This window comes from Balaenoptera borealis, assembly GCF_965194805.1.
Source record: "Balaenoptera borealis genome assembly, chromosome: 3".
NCBI lineage: Eukaryota > Metazoa > Chordata > Mammalia > Artiodactyla > Balaenopteridae > Balaenoptera > Balaenoptera borealis.
The window spans coordinates 82,930,105-82,945,387 of NC_138866.1; the positions used below are offsets into that span (position 1 = coordinate 82,930,105).

At 38.0% G+C, this 15,283-nt stretch overlaps 1 protein-coding gene across 9 annotated transcripts in view; it reads right to left on the reverse strand.

Moving 5' to 3' along the window:
• The window catches only part of FSIP1 (fibrous sheath interacting protein 1), a 218,989-nt gene extending 203,706 nt beyond the window's left edge, over window positions 1-15,283 (reverse strand). For 2 of the 9 annotated variants that reach the window (XM_082384980.1, XM_082384979.1), the window contains exons 1-2: window positions 12,685-15,281; window positions 6,461-6,593 (exon numbers count right to left, since the gene is read on the reverse strand). In XM_082384980.1, coding sequence (XP_082241106.1) covers window positions 6,461-6,586 — 126 coding nt within the window. In that variant the 5' untranslated portion in view covers window positions 6,587-6,593; window positions 12,685-15,281. Of the gene's footprint in view, window positions 1-6,460; window positions 6,594-12,293; window positions 12,621-12,668 lie in introns of those variants that run through there. The other 7 variants (XM_082384978.1, XM_082384976.1, XR_014242519.1 and 4 more) reach the window with 6 other exon arrangements.

Consider the following 15,283-nt stretch of genomic DNA (forward strand, 5'->3'; position numbering starts at 1 on the left):
GACATCCATGGCTGCCCCAGGAAAAAACAGGCATCAGAGGGCCCTGAGGGCTGTGCTTGGCAATAAGAGTCACAGTGGAGGTGAACACAGCCCATGGGAGAGGCAAAACCTCAGGGACAGCAGGTCAGCCATGGCTGAGAGGACTACCTTTCCCCTCCAACGGAGGGACTGTCTGCTCCAGCCCTTCAGGGGTCAGCCCTTGGAGGCTTTTATGCTCATGGTCCACACTCCACCACTGTAATCCGTGCCCCCTTGTGAATCTCCAGGACAGAAGGTAGACGGTGCTAAGAATTAAACTGCCAGGGATACAGGACTGCACGAGCATCTATGTTCACCTGAACTAGGACATAAGCCCCAGCAGAAATGAGCTGAGCCAGTGGTATAAAAATCATAGCCGACATTGACTGAGGAATTACTATTAGCCAGGTCCTGTGCTAAGTACTTTAGACACACTACCTCGTTCACGCCTCACAATGATACAGGCATTACTACCCGGATATAACAGAGAAGAAAACAGATCCAGTATGGAATGAAACTAGTGGAGACCCAATTTATAATACGCAAAACAATGCTTACTTTATGTGATCTTGGAGGTGTTAAAGAAGGTTCCCTGTTGAAAAATATTCTTCTGTCAAAGACAGGGTAAAGCCTAAAATTCCATAATGTCCAGTAAATCCTTAAGGCTATATAGTTCTGTGAAAATGCTGAAATTGCTAGGAGAGGTCACACGAGCCTTATCAGTAATTTATATCTTGGCATAAATGAATCTAGCTGACCTTTCCCTGAGAAGGGGTTTTTATACAGGGGAAACATAAGTAGACATTAGCAACATACTCGGATACCACACTTCAGGATACACAAAGATCTTTCACATATATCATCCCATGTGATCCTAACTCTTAGAATGAGCAGGAAGCAATGAGGTAGAAAAAGATGAAACTAGAGAACAAAAGGCAAATATTGCCCATTTCACAATTTTACCCATAGTTCTCCACCCCACTAGCACCAACCATCTCCCCCATCCCGTTGCCCACTGGCCTCTCTTTTCCTAGTCCTCCTGATCTTCTACCCTGTGGCCTAAGTGTATGATTTTTCTTTCTTCTTCATTCTCAAAGCCACATTCAATCTCCATTTTTCACTACTCTGTGTCCCCCACTTCATATCTCCATGTTAGTCCAGGAAAGGTAAATAGCCTATAAAAACCCTTCCTAGCAATTAGATCCCTACCTGAAAGCCATGAGATTTTTACACCAATTGCAACTATTGGCTCATTCAAGAAAAATATTCAGAAGTAAAAATAAACCAAAATTCTTAGAATGAGAAATATATCACTACTACAGAAATTTCATTAAAACTCTAGCATTTTAAACTCACTTTCTGCTATACAGAAATTTGGGGTAAGAAATTAATAAAAGACAAATGAGCAATAAAATTAATCAAAATACCAGGATTTATTATTTAGACAATGTATAAGATTTTATAGACATTGAATCATTTGCAATCAGCAGTCAACCTGCAGCATACCTGTGGCTTACTTCCCCAACCTAAGGTGAAACTTACTGATTTTCCATGAATTTGATTAAGATAAATCACAACTTTTAGGAAGTCTTGCTTTTGATATAAGTATCAAAGTCCCTGTTGGTTAATAAATATGCTAGAGTTTGACCTATAGCTTAGTGGGTTCAAATAAAATCTGACTTGAAGTGATTGCTGATATTTTTCTTTTAAATAAGACTTGAATGAAGTAATATTAATCTATGTTTTAAAACATGTGTGTCAATATTGTCAAGTTTCTGCTTTAAAAAAAAACACCATCCAGGAATATGTAAGCAGAAATACTAATGCTTTGCTACCCTAAAATTTGTCAGGTCTTTGTATATTATCCTACCTACATAAAATGGTAAAACTGTCATTCTAAATTTGTTGAACACATATTATGTGAATACCTACTATATGCCCGACTTTACACTGAATCCTGTGAATAAAAACATGGGAAGGACTGACCAATTAGGTTAAAGAATTGAGGCCAATTAGCTAAGATGTATTGAATACCTACTAGGTGCTAGTCACTTCTAAAACCTGTAGATATTTCATCTCATTTTATCCTCAAAACATGCCTATGGGGTGGATAGTATTATTACGCCTTTGAACAGATGAGGAAGCTGGCACAGGGAGTTGAAGTAGTTTGCCCAAAATCACATAAAATGTGGTCATCAGAGCCTATTTTGAACCATGACTCCAGAGTTTAGGCTTATAATCACAAAGCTTGAGACTAAAGAATCTAAAATTGTTTTCAGATTCCAGTTTGGGCTATATGGAAAACTGAATAAACTGAAACCTTCCATCTACTTATAAATACATAGGTAAGTTCACAAGAACACTAGGGAAACTGCCAGTGAACAGAAATTAAAAGGAAACTGAAAGCTGAAATAGGAACCTTGTAAATCCTTAAAGCAGCTGCCCTGGTGGGGGTGGGGTAGAAGCAACAAGGACAGGCAAATGAGGATGTGCTGGCCTCAGAAAGCTATGGGCTTGGGCTTTAACACCCACACAGAGCTAAGAAACTAAGCCTTGGGACCATGCAAGACAAGATGGAGAGGAACCTTCCCTCTCCTGCTCCATGAAGCTGGATCCCTCAAAAAGGTGCCTCCTTGGTGAGAGGGTAGACTAGAAAAATACATCTATCCAAAAGCACAGGAAACAAACAAAAAATGTGTCTGGGTTCCAAGTGGGAAATCGTCTTCCCTGAGAATGTACAACCACAGGGTAATGCTTCATGTGGGTTTGGATTCCAATTTATATTATTCATATGCTCTGGAATGCTTAAAGATGAAAAATTAGCACAAAAAAAAAGATTCATGCCAGTGATATCTCTGAGGCATTTGGTAGAAGCAAACAGAAACTTGCTCTGGAAGGTACAGTTTCAAATCAGGCTCCATAAAATTCCCAAAATTAAAACTTACAATCCAAAAGGTCAAAAGCCATGAATACATGACCAATAATAAGCAAGAATCAGAATAAACAAAAGAACTTAAGATATTAAAAAGCTGATAAAGATAATCATATAAATATTTTTAATGGGTATAAAAAAAGAACCCCAAAAACACGAGATCAAGGTACTACAAAGAACAGATGGATTTGAAAATAAACTAAAACGAACTTTAAGAAATTAAAAATACATCATTAAGCTTAAAAATTCAATGGATGGATTAAAGAGCAGATTTGACATAGTATAAGAAAGAATTCCAAAATTAGAAAATATATGTTAAAAATTCCCCAGCATGAAGCACAGAGAAATAAATGAATTTAAAAAAAAATTTTTTTAAGAGATATGAAGGATAAAAGAGAAAGGTTCAACAGACATTTAACTGCACTTTGAGGATGACAAAATAGAAAAAAAAATGCAGGCAATATTTGAAACATGTGAAAACACAATGGCTAAGAAGTTTAAAAGAAAAAAAAGAAACATACAAATCCTTACATTGAAGAAGTACTAGTCTCCAGAAAGATAAATAAGTCCATACCTAGGTGAGTAATAGTAGATACCAAAGACAAAGGGAAAAAAAATAAAGTGACCAGAGAAAAATATCTAAACTAGACAACCCACACTGGAATGAATATTGGGTTTACAAAAGCCTTCTCACTGGCAACAAGAGAGGCCACAAGTATCTAAGTGTAAAACATAAAACTATAAAACTTTCAGAAGAAAAAATAGGAAAAAATCTTTGGGAATCTGCGTTAGACAAAGGGTTCTTAGATACAACCAAAAAACACAATCCTCAAAAGAAAAAAAATTGATAAATTGCACTTAAAATTTTAAATGCTCTTTAAAAGACAGTTAAAAGAATGAAAAGTCAAGCTACAGACGGGGGGGAAATATTTGCAAATCATATATCTGACAAAAAACTCTATCTAGAATATATAAAGAACTCTCAAAAGTCAACAATAAGTAAAAAAACACAACTTAGAGTGTAAGTCAGAAAGAGAAAAACAAATATTGTATATTAACCCATATATGTGGAATCTAGAAAAATGGTACAGATGAACCGGTTTGCAAGGCAGAAATAGAGCCACAGATGTAGAGAACAAAGGTATGGACACCAAGGGGGGAAGTGGGGGGCGGTGGGATCAACTGGGAGATTGGGATTGACATATATACACTAATATGTATAAAATAGATAACTAATGAGAACCTGCTGTATAGCACAGGGAACTCCACTTCGCTGTACAGTAGAAGCTAACACAACACTGTAAAACAACTATACCCCAATTAAAAAAAAAATTTTTTTGAACATACACTTTCAAAAAAAGATATGTGGATTGCAAATAAGCACATAAAAATATACTTAACATTATTAGTCACCAAGGAAATTCGAGTTAAAACCACAATGAGATACTACTGTATACCTATTAGAATGGCTTAAAGAAAAAAAACTGACAATATCAACTGCTGGTGAGGATGCAAAGCAGCTGGAACTCTCATACGTTTCTGGTGGGAATAGAAAACAGTTTGACAGTTTCTTATAGTTAAACATACACTTACCATACAACCCAGCAATCCCACTCCTAGGTATTTACGCAAGAGAAGTAAAAACCTATTTCCCACCACACCCCCAAAATCAGTATGCAAATATTTACAGCAGCCTTATTCATAATCACCAAAATCTGCAAATAACCCAAATGTTCCTGACTGGGGAATGAATAAGCAAACTGTGGTTTACCCACACAATGGAACAGTACTAGCAATAAAAAGGCTTGAACTACTGATACAAGCAACAACATAGATGTGTCTCAAATGCATTGTGTCAACAGACAAAAGCCAGACGCAAAAGCTACATATTTTTTTTTAATTCCATTCATGTGGAATGGAATTAAACCTTCTGGAAAAGGAAAGCTATTGGGACAGAGAACAGATCAGGAGTTTCCAGGGATTAAGAGTAGGAGAGATTGTTTATAAAGGGGCAGCATGAGGGAATTTTTGAGAGGTAAGGATGGAACTGTTCTATATCTTGATTGTGATAGTATCACTCTACGCATTTGCCAAACTCAGAACTATACACCAGAAAAGAGTGAATTTTACAGTATGTAAAACTTTTAAATTAGAAGCAAAGAAGTCAATGAGATACTATGTTAATAGATGGGAAGATTTAATATCATAAAGTTAGAAATTCTCTCCAAATTAATCTATAAATTCAAAGCAATTTTAATCAAAACCCCAACAGTATTTTTCACAGGACTCGAAAAACTGTTCTAAAATATAAAAACAACAAAAAGCCAAGAATAGCTAGGACAGTCCTAGAAAAGAATATGGTGGGAAGAACCATCCCACCAGATATCAAGAATTATTACAATGCTACAAGAGTTAACACACAGTATAGTAATGATGCAGGATTAGATGAAACAAAACAGACAGCTAAGCTAGAAACTGTGTTTTACAAAGCTGCTTGCAGGTTGGGTTCTGGATGCGTATTAGTTTCATCCAAATAGGTGCATCTGCACAAAAGTTTTACCACAGAAATGAGGTAGAAGCCATCTTGCTAAGCTCCTGATGCGAAATTGACAAGAAATATCAAAGGCAGTCATCTCTGCATGTCTAGTCACCAGTTTTGTGGTTCTGAGGGATGTGTAGCAGTGTCAGAAGCAGCAACAGCAAAGCAGCAGCTTTCAGATCTCTGGATTTTGGATATGGTGGTGTGACCTGGGAACCAAGAATCCAAGGGAAGTCCCCTCGCATGGTTTCGCTGGCCTTCCATTGATTTTTGAGGAACTGAATTTCTTGTATTCAATCCCTTTCTGCTGGAAATGTCTAGAAGGCTTTCTATTTCCAGCATTAAATCATGATAGACAAAAACTCTAAGAGTTTCATAATGCAGAGTCTAGTCCATAAGTCAAAAGAATAAGTGAGAAAGGATTCACAAACTTGAAAGAAAATTTTTCACCATAAGTTTCAAAATTTTTGTTTCCCGCAACCTTAAAATAAATTATCCCCCATCACAGAGGGAAAAACAGATTCTTTAAAAAAACATCAAGTTTAGATATTTTAAGAAAAGAAAAAGAGACCAGGTAATGTACCTACTAAACATATACCATGTGGTTTTTATCCAAACTCTATTTTTTAAATTACTGAATCTTTTTCATAATAAGAGTCAATGGTGGCATAGCAGATGTTGGAATACAAAGCTTTCTTATGAAAGAAGAAAAGTTAATAAATGAGCATTAACAAAGTACAATCGTGAAAAAATAAGCCGTAACTCCCCCTCAAGAAAAAAAAGAGAAGGTAAAGAAGGAAACAGTATTTTCACATTAAATGATCTAAAGTAAAATTCAAGAAATCTATGAGTGCTCCCAGAACACACCCTTTAAAGATGAACCTTAGAATGGGATGTTAACAACAACCTTGGTTTATCAATTGCTAGAGATCAGAAGAAGTAGTTTATATCATTTCTAAACAGCATAGTACCTTGAAGGATGCTGGTTCCGGTGAGAGCACCTCCAAAGAAGCATTTGAACCTCTGCTCCCATGACGTGTTCTTGAATTTGAGGCTGGTTTTGAAATTCCATCTAAGTTTCCCTTTATAATATCCATTGATATCCTGAAACAAACAAACAAAATTTCAAGCAAGTTATGACTTGTGTGTTTAAATGTTTCATCAGTGTTAACAGGCAGTGAACTCAGAGCCTTTGCTATAAGGATTATGTCACTACCAAAGTCACAGTACCCTAATTTCATCAGAAGATGTCTGTGTCCATGGATCATTACATCTTATGTCACCGTAGGTGGAAAAAACATGCTGCCAGGATGTCAGATTCTGAAAGTGGCTAAAAAAGAATGCAGACATGAACATCATCTCAATGGCCTTCTGTGCCTCCAAGAGAAACAGCTACCGTGTCCTTGGCCTAAGAAGACACTTACAGAGCACCACACCCCTCAGCCAAGATTCATGCTTCATCATATAATTTGCCAAGGCCTCTACTTTCTTCGGGTTTTACCTTCCTTATTCTAGCTCAGCCTTCAGCCGGGGCTCTCTCTCAGCTCTGATTTCTCCTCTCCTCCTTGGTACTGCATTTTCATGGAGTACTTATCTCCAGGTGACCACTCTTCTATCAACCCTCCCCTTCTAAAACCCATGATTCTACTTCTGCCTTGAAACAACAGAGAACTGAACCTACTCTCTCTACTAGAGGACCGGCTTTCACTATCTGGATACACATTGCCAATCTCTTTAACTATTTTTCATGTGACACCGTCCACAAGACTCTCACCAGTCTGGCTGCTCTATTCCTAGGACTATTTCCTGAAGCAGGAAATATTAGGCAGGATGGTTTCAACTAGTGGGGAAACTTGAGCACTGCTGGCACTTTGCTCCTTCCAAACTGTGCCCTTGGTCAGGACCATTCCAAATATGTTCAGTAATGCCTGGGGTATCATGCATGCCGAATAAAGTGGAAGAAAGAGAGAGAATTTCATAGTTTGACTTCCAAATACTTAGCTTTACATGTGAATGGATATCTTCCAACAAATCCTTTCCTAAATTCCTATCAATTATAAATTAAACCATTTCTCTCATAACAGAATGAAGAAAGGCAGTTGCTCTGGCCCAGCAAGTGTAACAATGTCCTTTTCTTACCCTAAAAAATGACTCATCTTTCTTTTTTTTTTTGAACAGCTGAGGCGGAGTCCAAGGAAGCTTTGGACACAGGAGGAAGCCCAATCATGAACAACCCCATGCTCCTCCAAGGCACACAGAGCAGTAATATGATTTACCCTCCAACCATTCAGTGTGTCAAAGCTGAGGCTTAAAGGACAGTAGGTCAACTCTTTCCATCTCAGCAAATGAAAAAGGCAGTGATCTCAGCATTATTCAAACTCTGCAAAAGGGTTTTTGGCTCACTCAGGAAGGCACTGACATTATTATTGTGGGAAGACGGATCGCCCTGGCCCGTCACGTCACCATCAAAAAGCTTAAGTCACTGAAAGGCCAAATGTCTTGTAATGCCCTGAACTGCCTGTCAAGGGAGACTTATTGGCGGCTAACAGAGGGAGCAATGAGATGGAAGCCCGTGCAGAGCCAGTATAATACATGTCAATAAAGGGAGAGGCACAGTGCACCACCAATGGCATGGATCAACTAAAAGGCTCCAGAAATCTTTCAATTTGTTTTAGAAATAGGTCTGTTCTATTATGTTTGCTCATGAAAATAATAATAAATAAAATACAGTTTCCAGGATGGGTAGGGTTGTAACTAACAATTTTCTGAATTTGGCCATGTAGAAAAAAGTATGGATAAAGGATACTGAATTAGGAACTTAAAGATGTTTTTGAGTATTTGAGAAGAAACCTCAAGAGCCAGAGAGAAATTCCACAAGAAAAACAAAGCATTGTACAAGAAAGCAAACAATCAAATGATAATACTTATATAAGCACTGAATTTAACCAAACACTGTGCCTTAATTACACTGAGTGTAGGTGAGGAGGAGTATGTAAAAGAAAAGGTCGTATAAAAAGTCTAATCTGTCCTAATAGGAAATCAAAGAGAATATCCAAAAATTGATAAAGCCAAACAATAGTTAAATAAGCACAATAGTTAAATAAGTTCAAGATATTTGCCCCTGAAGGATGTGACTAGAGACTGCTTCTTTTTTTTTTATTGTAAACGTTACAGTACAGTTTGACATATTTTATTATATTACTTTAATAAAAGTAAAAAAAATTAATAATAAATATAAAATATGGAATCTTCAAGGGACTGGAAGGAAACATAGAGCTAATTTATATAATAATGAGGTTAATGACTTACTAAGCAGGATATCAAGAGCATAAGTCAAACAGGACGAAACTAATAGATTTGATTACATAACATTTAATGCTCTTGAGTATCAAACCAAAAAAAGAACTCTAAATTAAATTAAAAGGTACATGAGAAAATGGAGAAAATATATGCAATACAGATAATATACAAAAGGTTAATACACTTACACATTTAAAGATCTCTTACCAATCAACAAGGGAAAGAAACATTCCAATAGAAAACTGGCTAGGGGCATAGACAAGGAAGGAAAGAAGGAGGAAGGAAGTCAACACCTTGTTTAAAAAAACAAGTCCAATTTCTCTAATTAGAGAAATATACAGAGGGGGACCTGAAAGATGATCACAAGTCAAAGAAGTAACAGTGGTAGATTCTGGGTTGGTAAGTTCATGGATATTCTTGTGTCTTTTTTCACCTTTTGCTTATCTGTATTTTCTGGTTTTCTATTAATCTTAAATTCATAATTAAAGAATTTACTTACTGAAGAAAATTTTCTGGAATATATTAAAGTATACTCGAAAATAAATAAAAATCACCCAATATTCACCACCCTGAGCTAAACATTGCTGGCACATTTCTTTTCCATTTTTGCTTTTTATGTCTTTACAACAAAGTTGGATTCATATATTTCTCACTTAACATTACACGATAAACATTTTCTTATTACATTACAGATACTTCTAAAATAGAATATTATTTACTTCTTGATATTCCATTAAATACATGGATATATGACCAGATTCTAAATTGTAACAAATCACTACTAAGACATACCAGCTTTTCATAACATTCATTTCAAGCAAGATTAATTTAAACTTTTTCAGAGAAATGCAACCACCATGAATGGTTTAAAAACCAAAATGGGGACACGTGGCTGCTGTAATCTGATGTTTTTAGATAAATGAAAGAATCAAAAGAAAGTGAATCCTCCTCTGTTTAGTAATAACAAATAGCCAGGCTTTTTAAAAAGTAGAATTACACTTATTTTCATGATTTTAATATCTAAAAATTACTTATGGTAGTTTTCTTTTTAACTTTTTGTACTTGTTTATTATGTAAGAAATACTTGCCCTTGAGAGGGGAAAAAAATCAAATAATACAGAAGAATGTAAAAGTTTTTCAAGTCAAAATTACCCTCACTCCAAGAAAGATTTTTGTAGGTCTCACTTTTTTAGGCATATGCAAACTTTCTATCCTTTACCTCCCTACTCCTCCCCAACACAAACACACACAAATGGCATGGTGCTTCGCAACTTGCTTTTTTACACAATGTATTTCAAAGATTTTTCTATACTACCAGATACACTTCATGCTTTCAAACGATGGCATAGTATTTCATTGCATAGATGTAGCATTTTTTTAATCAGCTCACTTAGGTTGTATACGGAAGATTTGTTATTAAAAGACAATACAAAAGTTTAGTCAAAATTGATCATAGGCCTAAAATAGAAAATTAAAACTATAAAATTTCTATAAAATACGTGTGACTGTGGGCTAGCAAAGATGTCTTAGATACAACATCAAAAGTATGATTCATAAAAGAAAATACTGATAAATTGGAATGCATCAAAATTTTAAACTTCCACTCTTCAAAAGACACAGTTGAAAAGGAAAACACAGGCCAAATATTGGGAGAAAATATTTGCAAAACACACAGCTGACAAAGGATTTATATCCAGAATATATAAAGAAGTATCAAGACTCAATAATAAGAAAGATTGGAGCATACTCATCACCAAAGATGTTTGGATGGCAAACTAGCACCAGAAGATGTTCAACATCATTAGTCGTTGGAGAAATTTAAAAGCACAATGAGATACTGCTACACATTCAAATGTGAAAATTATTTTTTTAAAAAACTAGCAATACCAAGCGCTGACAAAGTTGGAGCAACTGGAACTTTCATATATTGCCGATGAGAATGCAAAATGGGACAGCCGTGTTGCAAAACTGCCTGGCACTTTCTTGCAATGTTAAACATACACTTACCATACGAGTCCACAATCTCACTCTGGATATTCACCCAAGAAATGAACATTTATATTCACACAAAAACCTGGACATATAGCAGCTACATTAATAACTGCCAAAAACTGGGAACAATCCAAATGTCTCTCAACTAGACAATGGATAAGCAACTGTGGTACATCTATACAATGGAATGTTACTCAGCAATATAAGGGAAAAAATTACTGATACAAAACATAGACAAATCTCAACTGCATAATGCTAAGTTGAAAGAAGCCAGATTCAAAAGGCTCCATAGTATTTGTTTCCAATTATATGACTTCTAGAATAGACAAAACTATAGGGACAGAAAATTGATGACCATTACCAGGGCTGGGGGTAGGGAAGGGTTAACTACAAAAACAGTACTAGGGGATTTCAGGGGGAATGATACAACTGTTGTGTATCCTCACTGTGATGGTAATTATATAACTGTATGCATTTGTCAAAGCTCATAGAACTGTAATATTAAAAGGGTAAATTTTACTGTATGTAAAGAATACCTCAATTTTAAGGTAACCTCTTTGTACAAATTTTTGCTTAGTTATGTTTATATGCCCAGAAGATAAATTAGAATTTCTGAGTGAAAAAAAACAGAGTTGCCATATGATCCAGCAAGCCTGCTCCTGGGCATATACCCAGACAAAACTATAATTCAAAAAGATACATGCACCTCTATGTTCATAGCAGCACTATATACAATAGCCAAGATATGGAAACAACCTAGATGAATGGATAAAGATGATGTGGTACATATATACAATGGAATACTACTCAGCCATTAAAAAGAATGAAATAATGCCATTTGCAGCAACATGGATGGACCCAGAAATTATCTTACTAAGCGAAGTCAGAAAGAGAAAGACCATATATCACCTACATGTGGAATCTAAAATACAACACAAAAGAACGTATCTACAAAACAGAAAGAGACTCACAGACATAAAGAACAGACTTGCGGTTGCCAAATGGGAAGGGGAGATAGGGGAGGGAAGGAATGGGAGTTTGGAATTAACAAAGGCAAACTATTATACATAGGATGGATAAACAACGTCCTACTGTATAGCACAGGGAACTATATTCGATATCCTGTGACAAACCATAATGGAAAAGGATACAGAAAAGAATATATATATACACGTATAACTGAGTCACTTTGCCATGCAGAAAAAGTTAACACAACACTGTAAATCAACTATATTTCAATAAAAATTTTTTTTAATTGCTGAGTCAAAGAACACTGTCTTTCAAATTTTGGTAGTCTGCCAACTGTCCTCCAAAAAGGTTGTACCAAACTACATTACTAACAACAGGGTACGCTGAGATGAAAGTGCCTGTTTCCCCACCTGGGCCAATCTGGTCATGTCAAAGCTTTTCATCTTTGTCAATCTGAGAAGTGTCAAAAGTATCTGTGAGTGTGATCTACATTTCTTTAATTATGAGAGAAGTTGAGTCTCTAGTCAAATGTTTACTGCCCACCTTTTATTTTTTCTGTGAAACGCCTATTTGCATCGTTTGTCACTTAAATGGCGGGTGATTAATTTGTAATACAAGTTCTAGATCTTAGGGGCTAGAAGGACAGTGAGAGTCCTTGGTACTTGGTCTTACGGTCAGGAACCTTTACCGCCGTGTCCAGGAAATCCTGGCGACACACAGCCTTCAAGGAGACGGAAGCCTCTCCGGGGTCAGAACTACGTCTCTCTCCCAGGCCTGGCCAGCCTCTGCTGAGCCCGCCGCCCTGCTTGAGCCCGCCCTCTTATTGGCCCTGCCCCCTCTCCGGGCCCAGCACCCTGACACGATTCCGCCCCGCCCTCTCATTGGCTTGTCGCGCGGCGATAACAGTCCGCTCCTAACCTGTGCGGTCCCTCACCTTCCGGGCGGAAACTGCGAGCTAGTGTCCAGTCGTCAGAGCATTGACACTCTCAGCGTCACCCACTGTCCCCCAAAGGGGAGGGGTCTTTCCCGCCACCGCAGCTTCTCTGGAGGTGGAAGAAGCCGCGGGTCAGAAGCCTTCCTGCCTCCCGGAACGCCGTTCCCTTGGCAACCAGAAGCACGACGCTGCCAGTCTCGCGATAGGGGAAAAGGGCTATACCATCCAGAAACGAGACGTGGGGGCCCAGGAGCAGCAGAGGACCCAACTGTCGGAACCCGGAGACCTCGGGCATCCCTGCTGTCTCCTCCGTCTTCCCGGCGGAGGGTGGAGAGTGTGGAATGGTTTGTTCGTATTTAGGTTGAACTTGGAAAGAGGATGTCTGGATGCTTGTATGGCTCTGTCCTTCACTATTAATACGATGCCCTGCAGGTCCGCTAATCCTCTCTGACCTCAGTTTCCTCCTCCGTAAAATGGGGTAATAACAATTGCTTCCTCACAACACTGTTGTGCAGCTCAAAAACATAATGTTATGTGAAGTTCTTAGTAAATGTTGGATGCCATGTAAATAAAAAATAGTAGTTTTGCCCAGATTGGGCTACAGTCCAAAAAGGGTAATAATTGCTATTTGCGCTTGCTTTCTTTTGTGGTTTTTGTAATTCTCAGCGCGTGAAGACTATTTCCCTGGGTCCCTGAATTGATTTTCTTCATCCCCAGTACCATCAAATGTCTGCTTCTTCCGCTTTGAACAGAACCTTACAGTTTACAAGGCATTTTCACGTACATGGACCCTGTAGCCTCATTGTTTTAGGTGGTAAGATGTGTATTCTTTAAGTGTTTTTCAGCAGAGCAAATAGACAAAGGTTAAGTGAGTTGCTCAAAGACCCACAGCTACAATCTCGGTCAGTGGTGGGTGTAAAAACCTAGCTGTAAATGCCATCCATATACTGCTAAATCCTGCCTTTCTATCTCCAGCTCTGAACTCCACACTCTTATCTAACTACGTGACATCTTCACTTAGACATCTCCGCTTCAATGTAAGAAGCACCTTAAACTTCAGATGTCAAAAAACAAACTTCTCCACAGTCCCCTCTACACCCCACCTTCTTATCCATCTCAGTAAATGGTAACTGCATCCTGCCTGCCAGTCTCAGGCCAAAAACCTTGAAGTCATCCTCAATTCCTCTTCCTCTCACACTTTACAATCAGTTTATTATAAATCCTATCAGCTCTACATTCAAAATATATCCAGAATCCAACCACTTCTCACCACCATTCGTGCTTCCATTAAGGTCTGCACTGACATCATCTCTTGCCCGGATTTTTGCAATAATCTCCTAACTGTTGACTTCCTTGGCCCTACTACTTTCAATCAGCAACCTGAATGATGCTTTCAAAACCTAAGTCAAACAATGCCACTCGGGGCTTCCCTGGTGGCACAGTTGTTAAGAATCTGCCTGCCAATGCAGGGGACACGGGTTCGAGCCCTGGTCCGGGAAGATCCCACATGTCGCAGAGCAGCTAAGCCCGTGTGCCACAACTACTGAGCCCACGTGCCGCAACTACTGAAGCTCACGCACCCAGAGCCCGTGCTCTGCAACAAGAGAAGCCACTGCAAGGAGAAGCCAGCGCACCGCAACGAAGGGTAGCCCCCGCTCGCCACAACTAAAGAAAGCCCGCGTGCAGCAATGAAGACCCAACGCAGCCAAAAATAAAATAAATAAATATTTTTTTAAAAAAACAATGCCACTCCTCTGCTCAGGACTCTCCATGACTTCCCATTTCATGCAGAATCCTTACAATGCCCACAGGTCCTCAATAACCAGACCCTCCGTTTTCTTCTAGACCTCCAGTCCTACCACCCTCTCCCTGGCAAACTTTGCTGCAGCCTCACTGTCCTCCTTGTAAGTGTTTCTACGCGGGAATTTCTTCCCAGCATTTTTCAGGAAATGTACATGTTTTTCCAAATTAAAAAAAAAAATAAATCAGTTAAGAAATCAGGAAAATTGGAGAAAGTATTCTGATTCTCCTGTGAAAGTTAAACCATAGCAATCGACATAGAGATGTAACTGAAGAAATCCACTGATGTCAAGATAAGTCGAAAGCAAGAGCAGGAAATGCTGACACTCTGAGTCAGAAGTTGAGATCAACATTCCAGGAACCAGGACAGGAGCACCTGGGAGAGAGGCGATCACAATCTGATAGGTCAATCTTGCTTGGAGCTCGTGCCATGTTATAAGTATGCATCCCCGGCCCAGTCTGCTGCTAACAGTGAGTCATTCTTGCAAGTAAAATAAATATTAGTAAGTTGATATTCATTGTGTACTTTACACAAATTCTGTGAGTGATATTCCAAGGAAAAGCAAGTTTTTATTCAGAATAAGCCCTTAAATTGTCAGTTTCCAACCCATGATTCTGTGAAGGGCTGTTAGCCTTGCTTGGAGATTTGTATGTTACATTATTCAAATGGTACCCAGTAATGTTCTCTGTGTTCTCCAGTACTCGAATATTTGCTATAGGCTACACCTCTTATAAATACTTCTAAATTTAATAGTCCTTATTTTTTAAAAAAATGCTTCAGACAGCATTTGTTTGAATA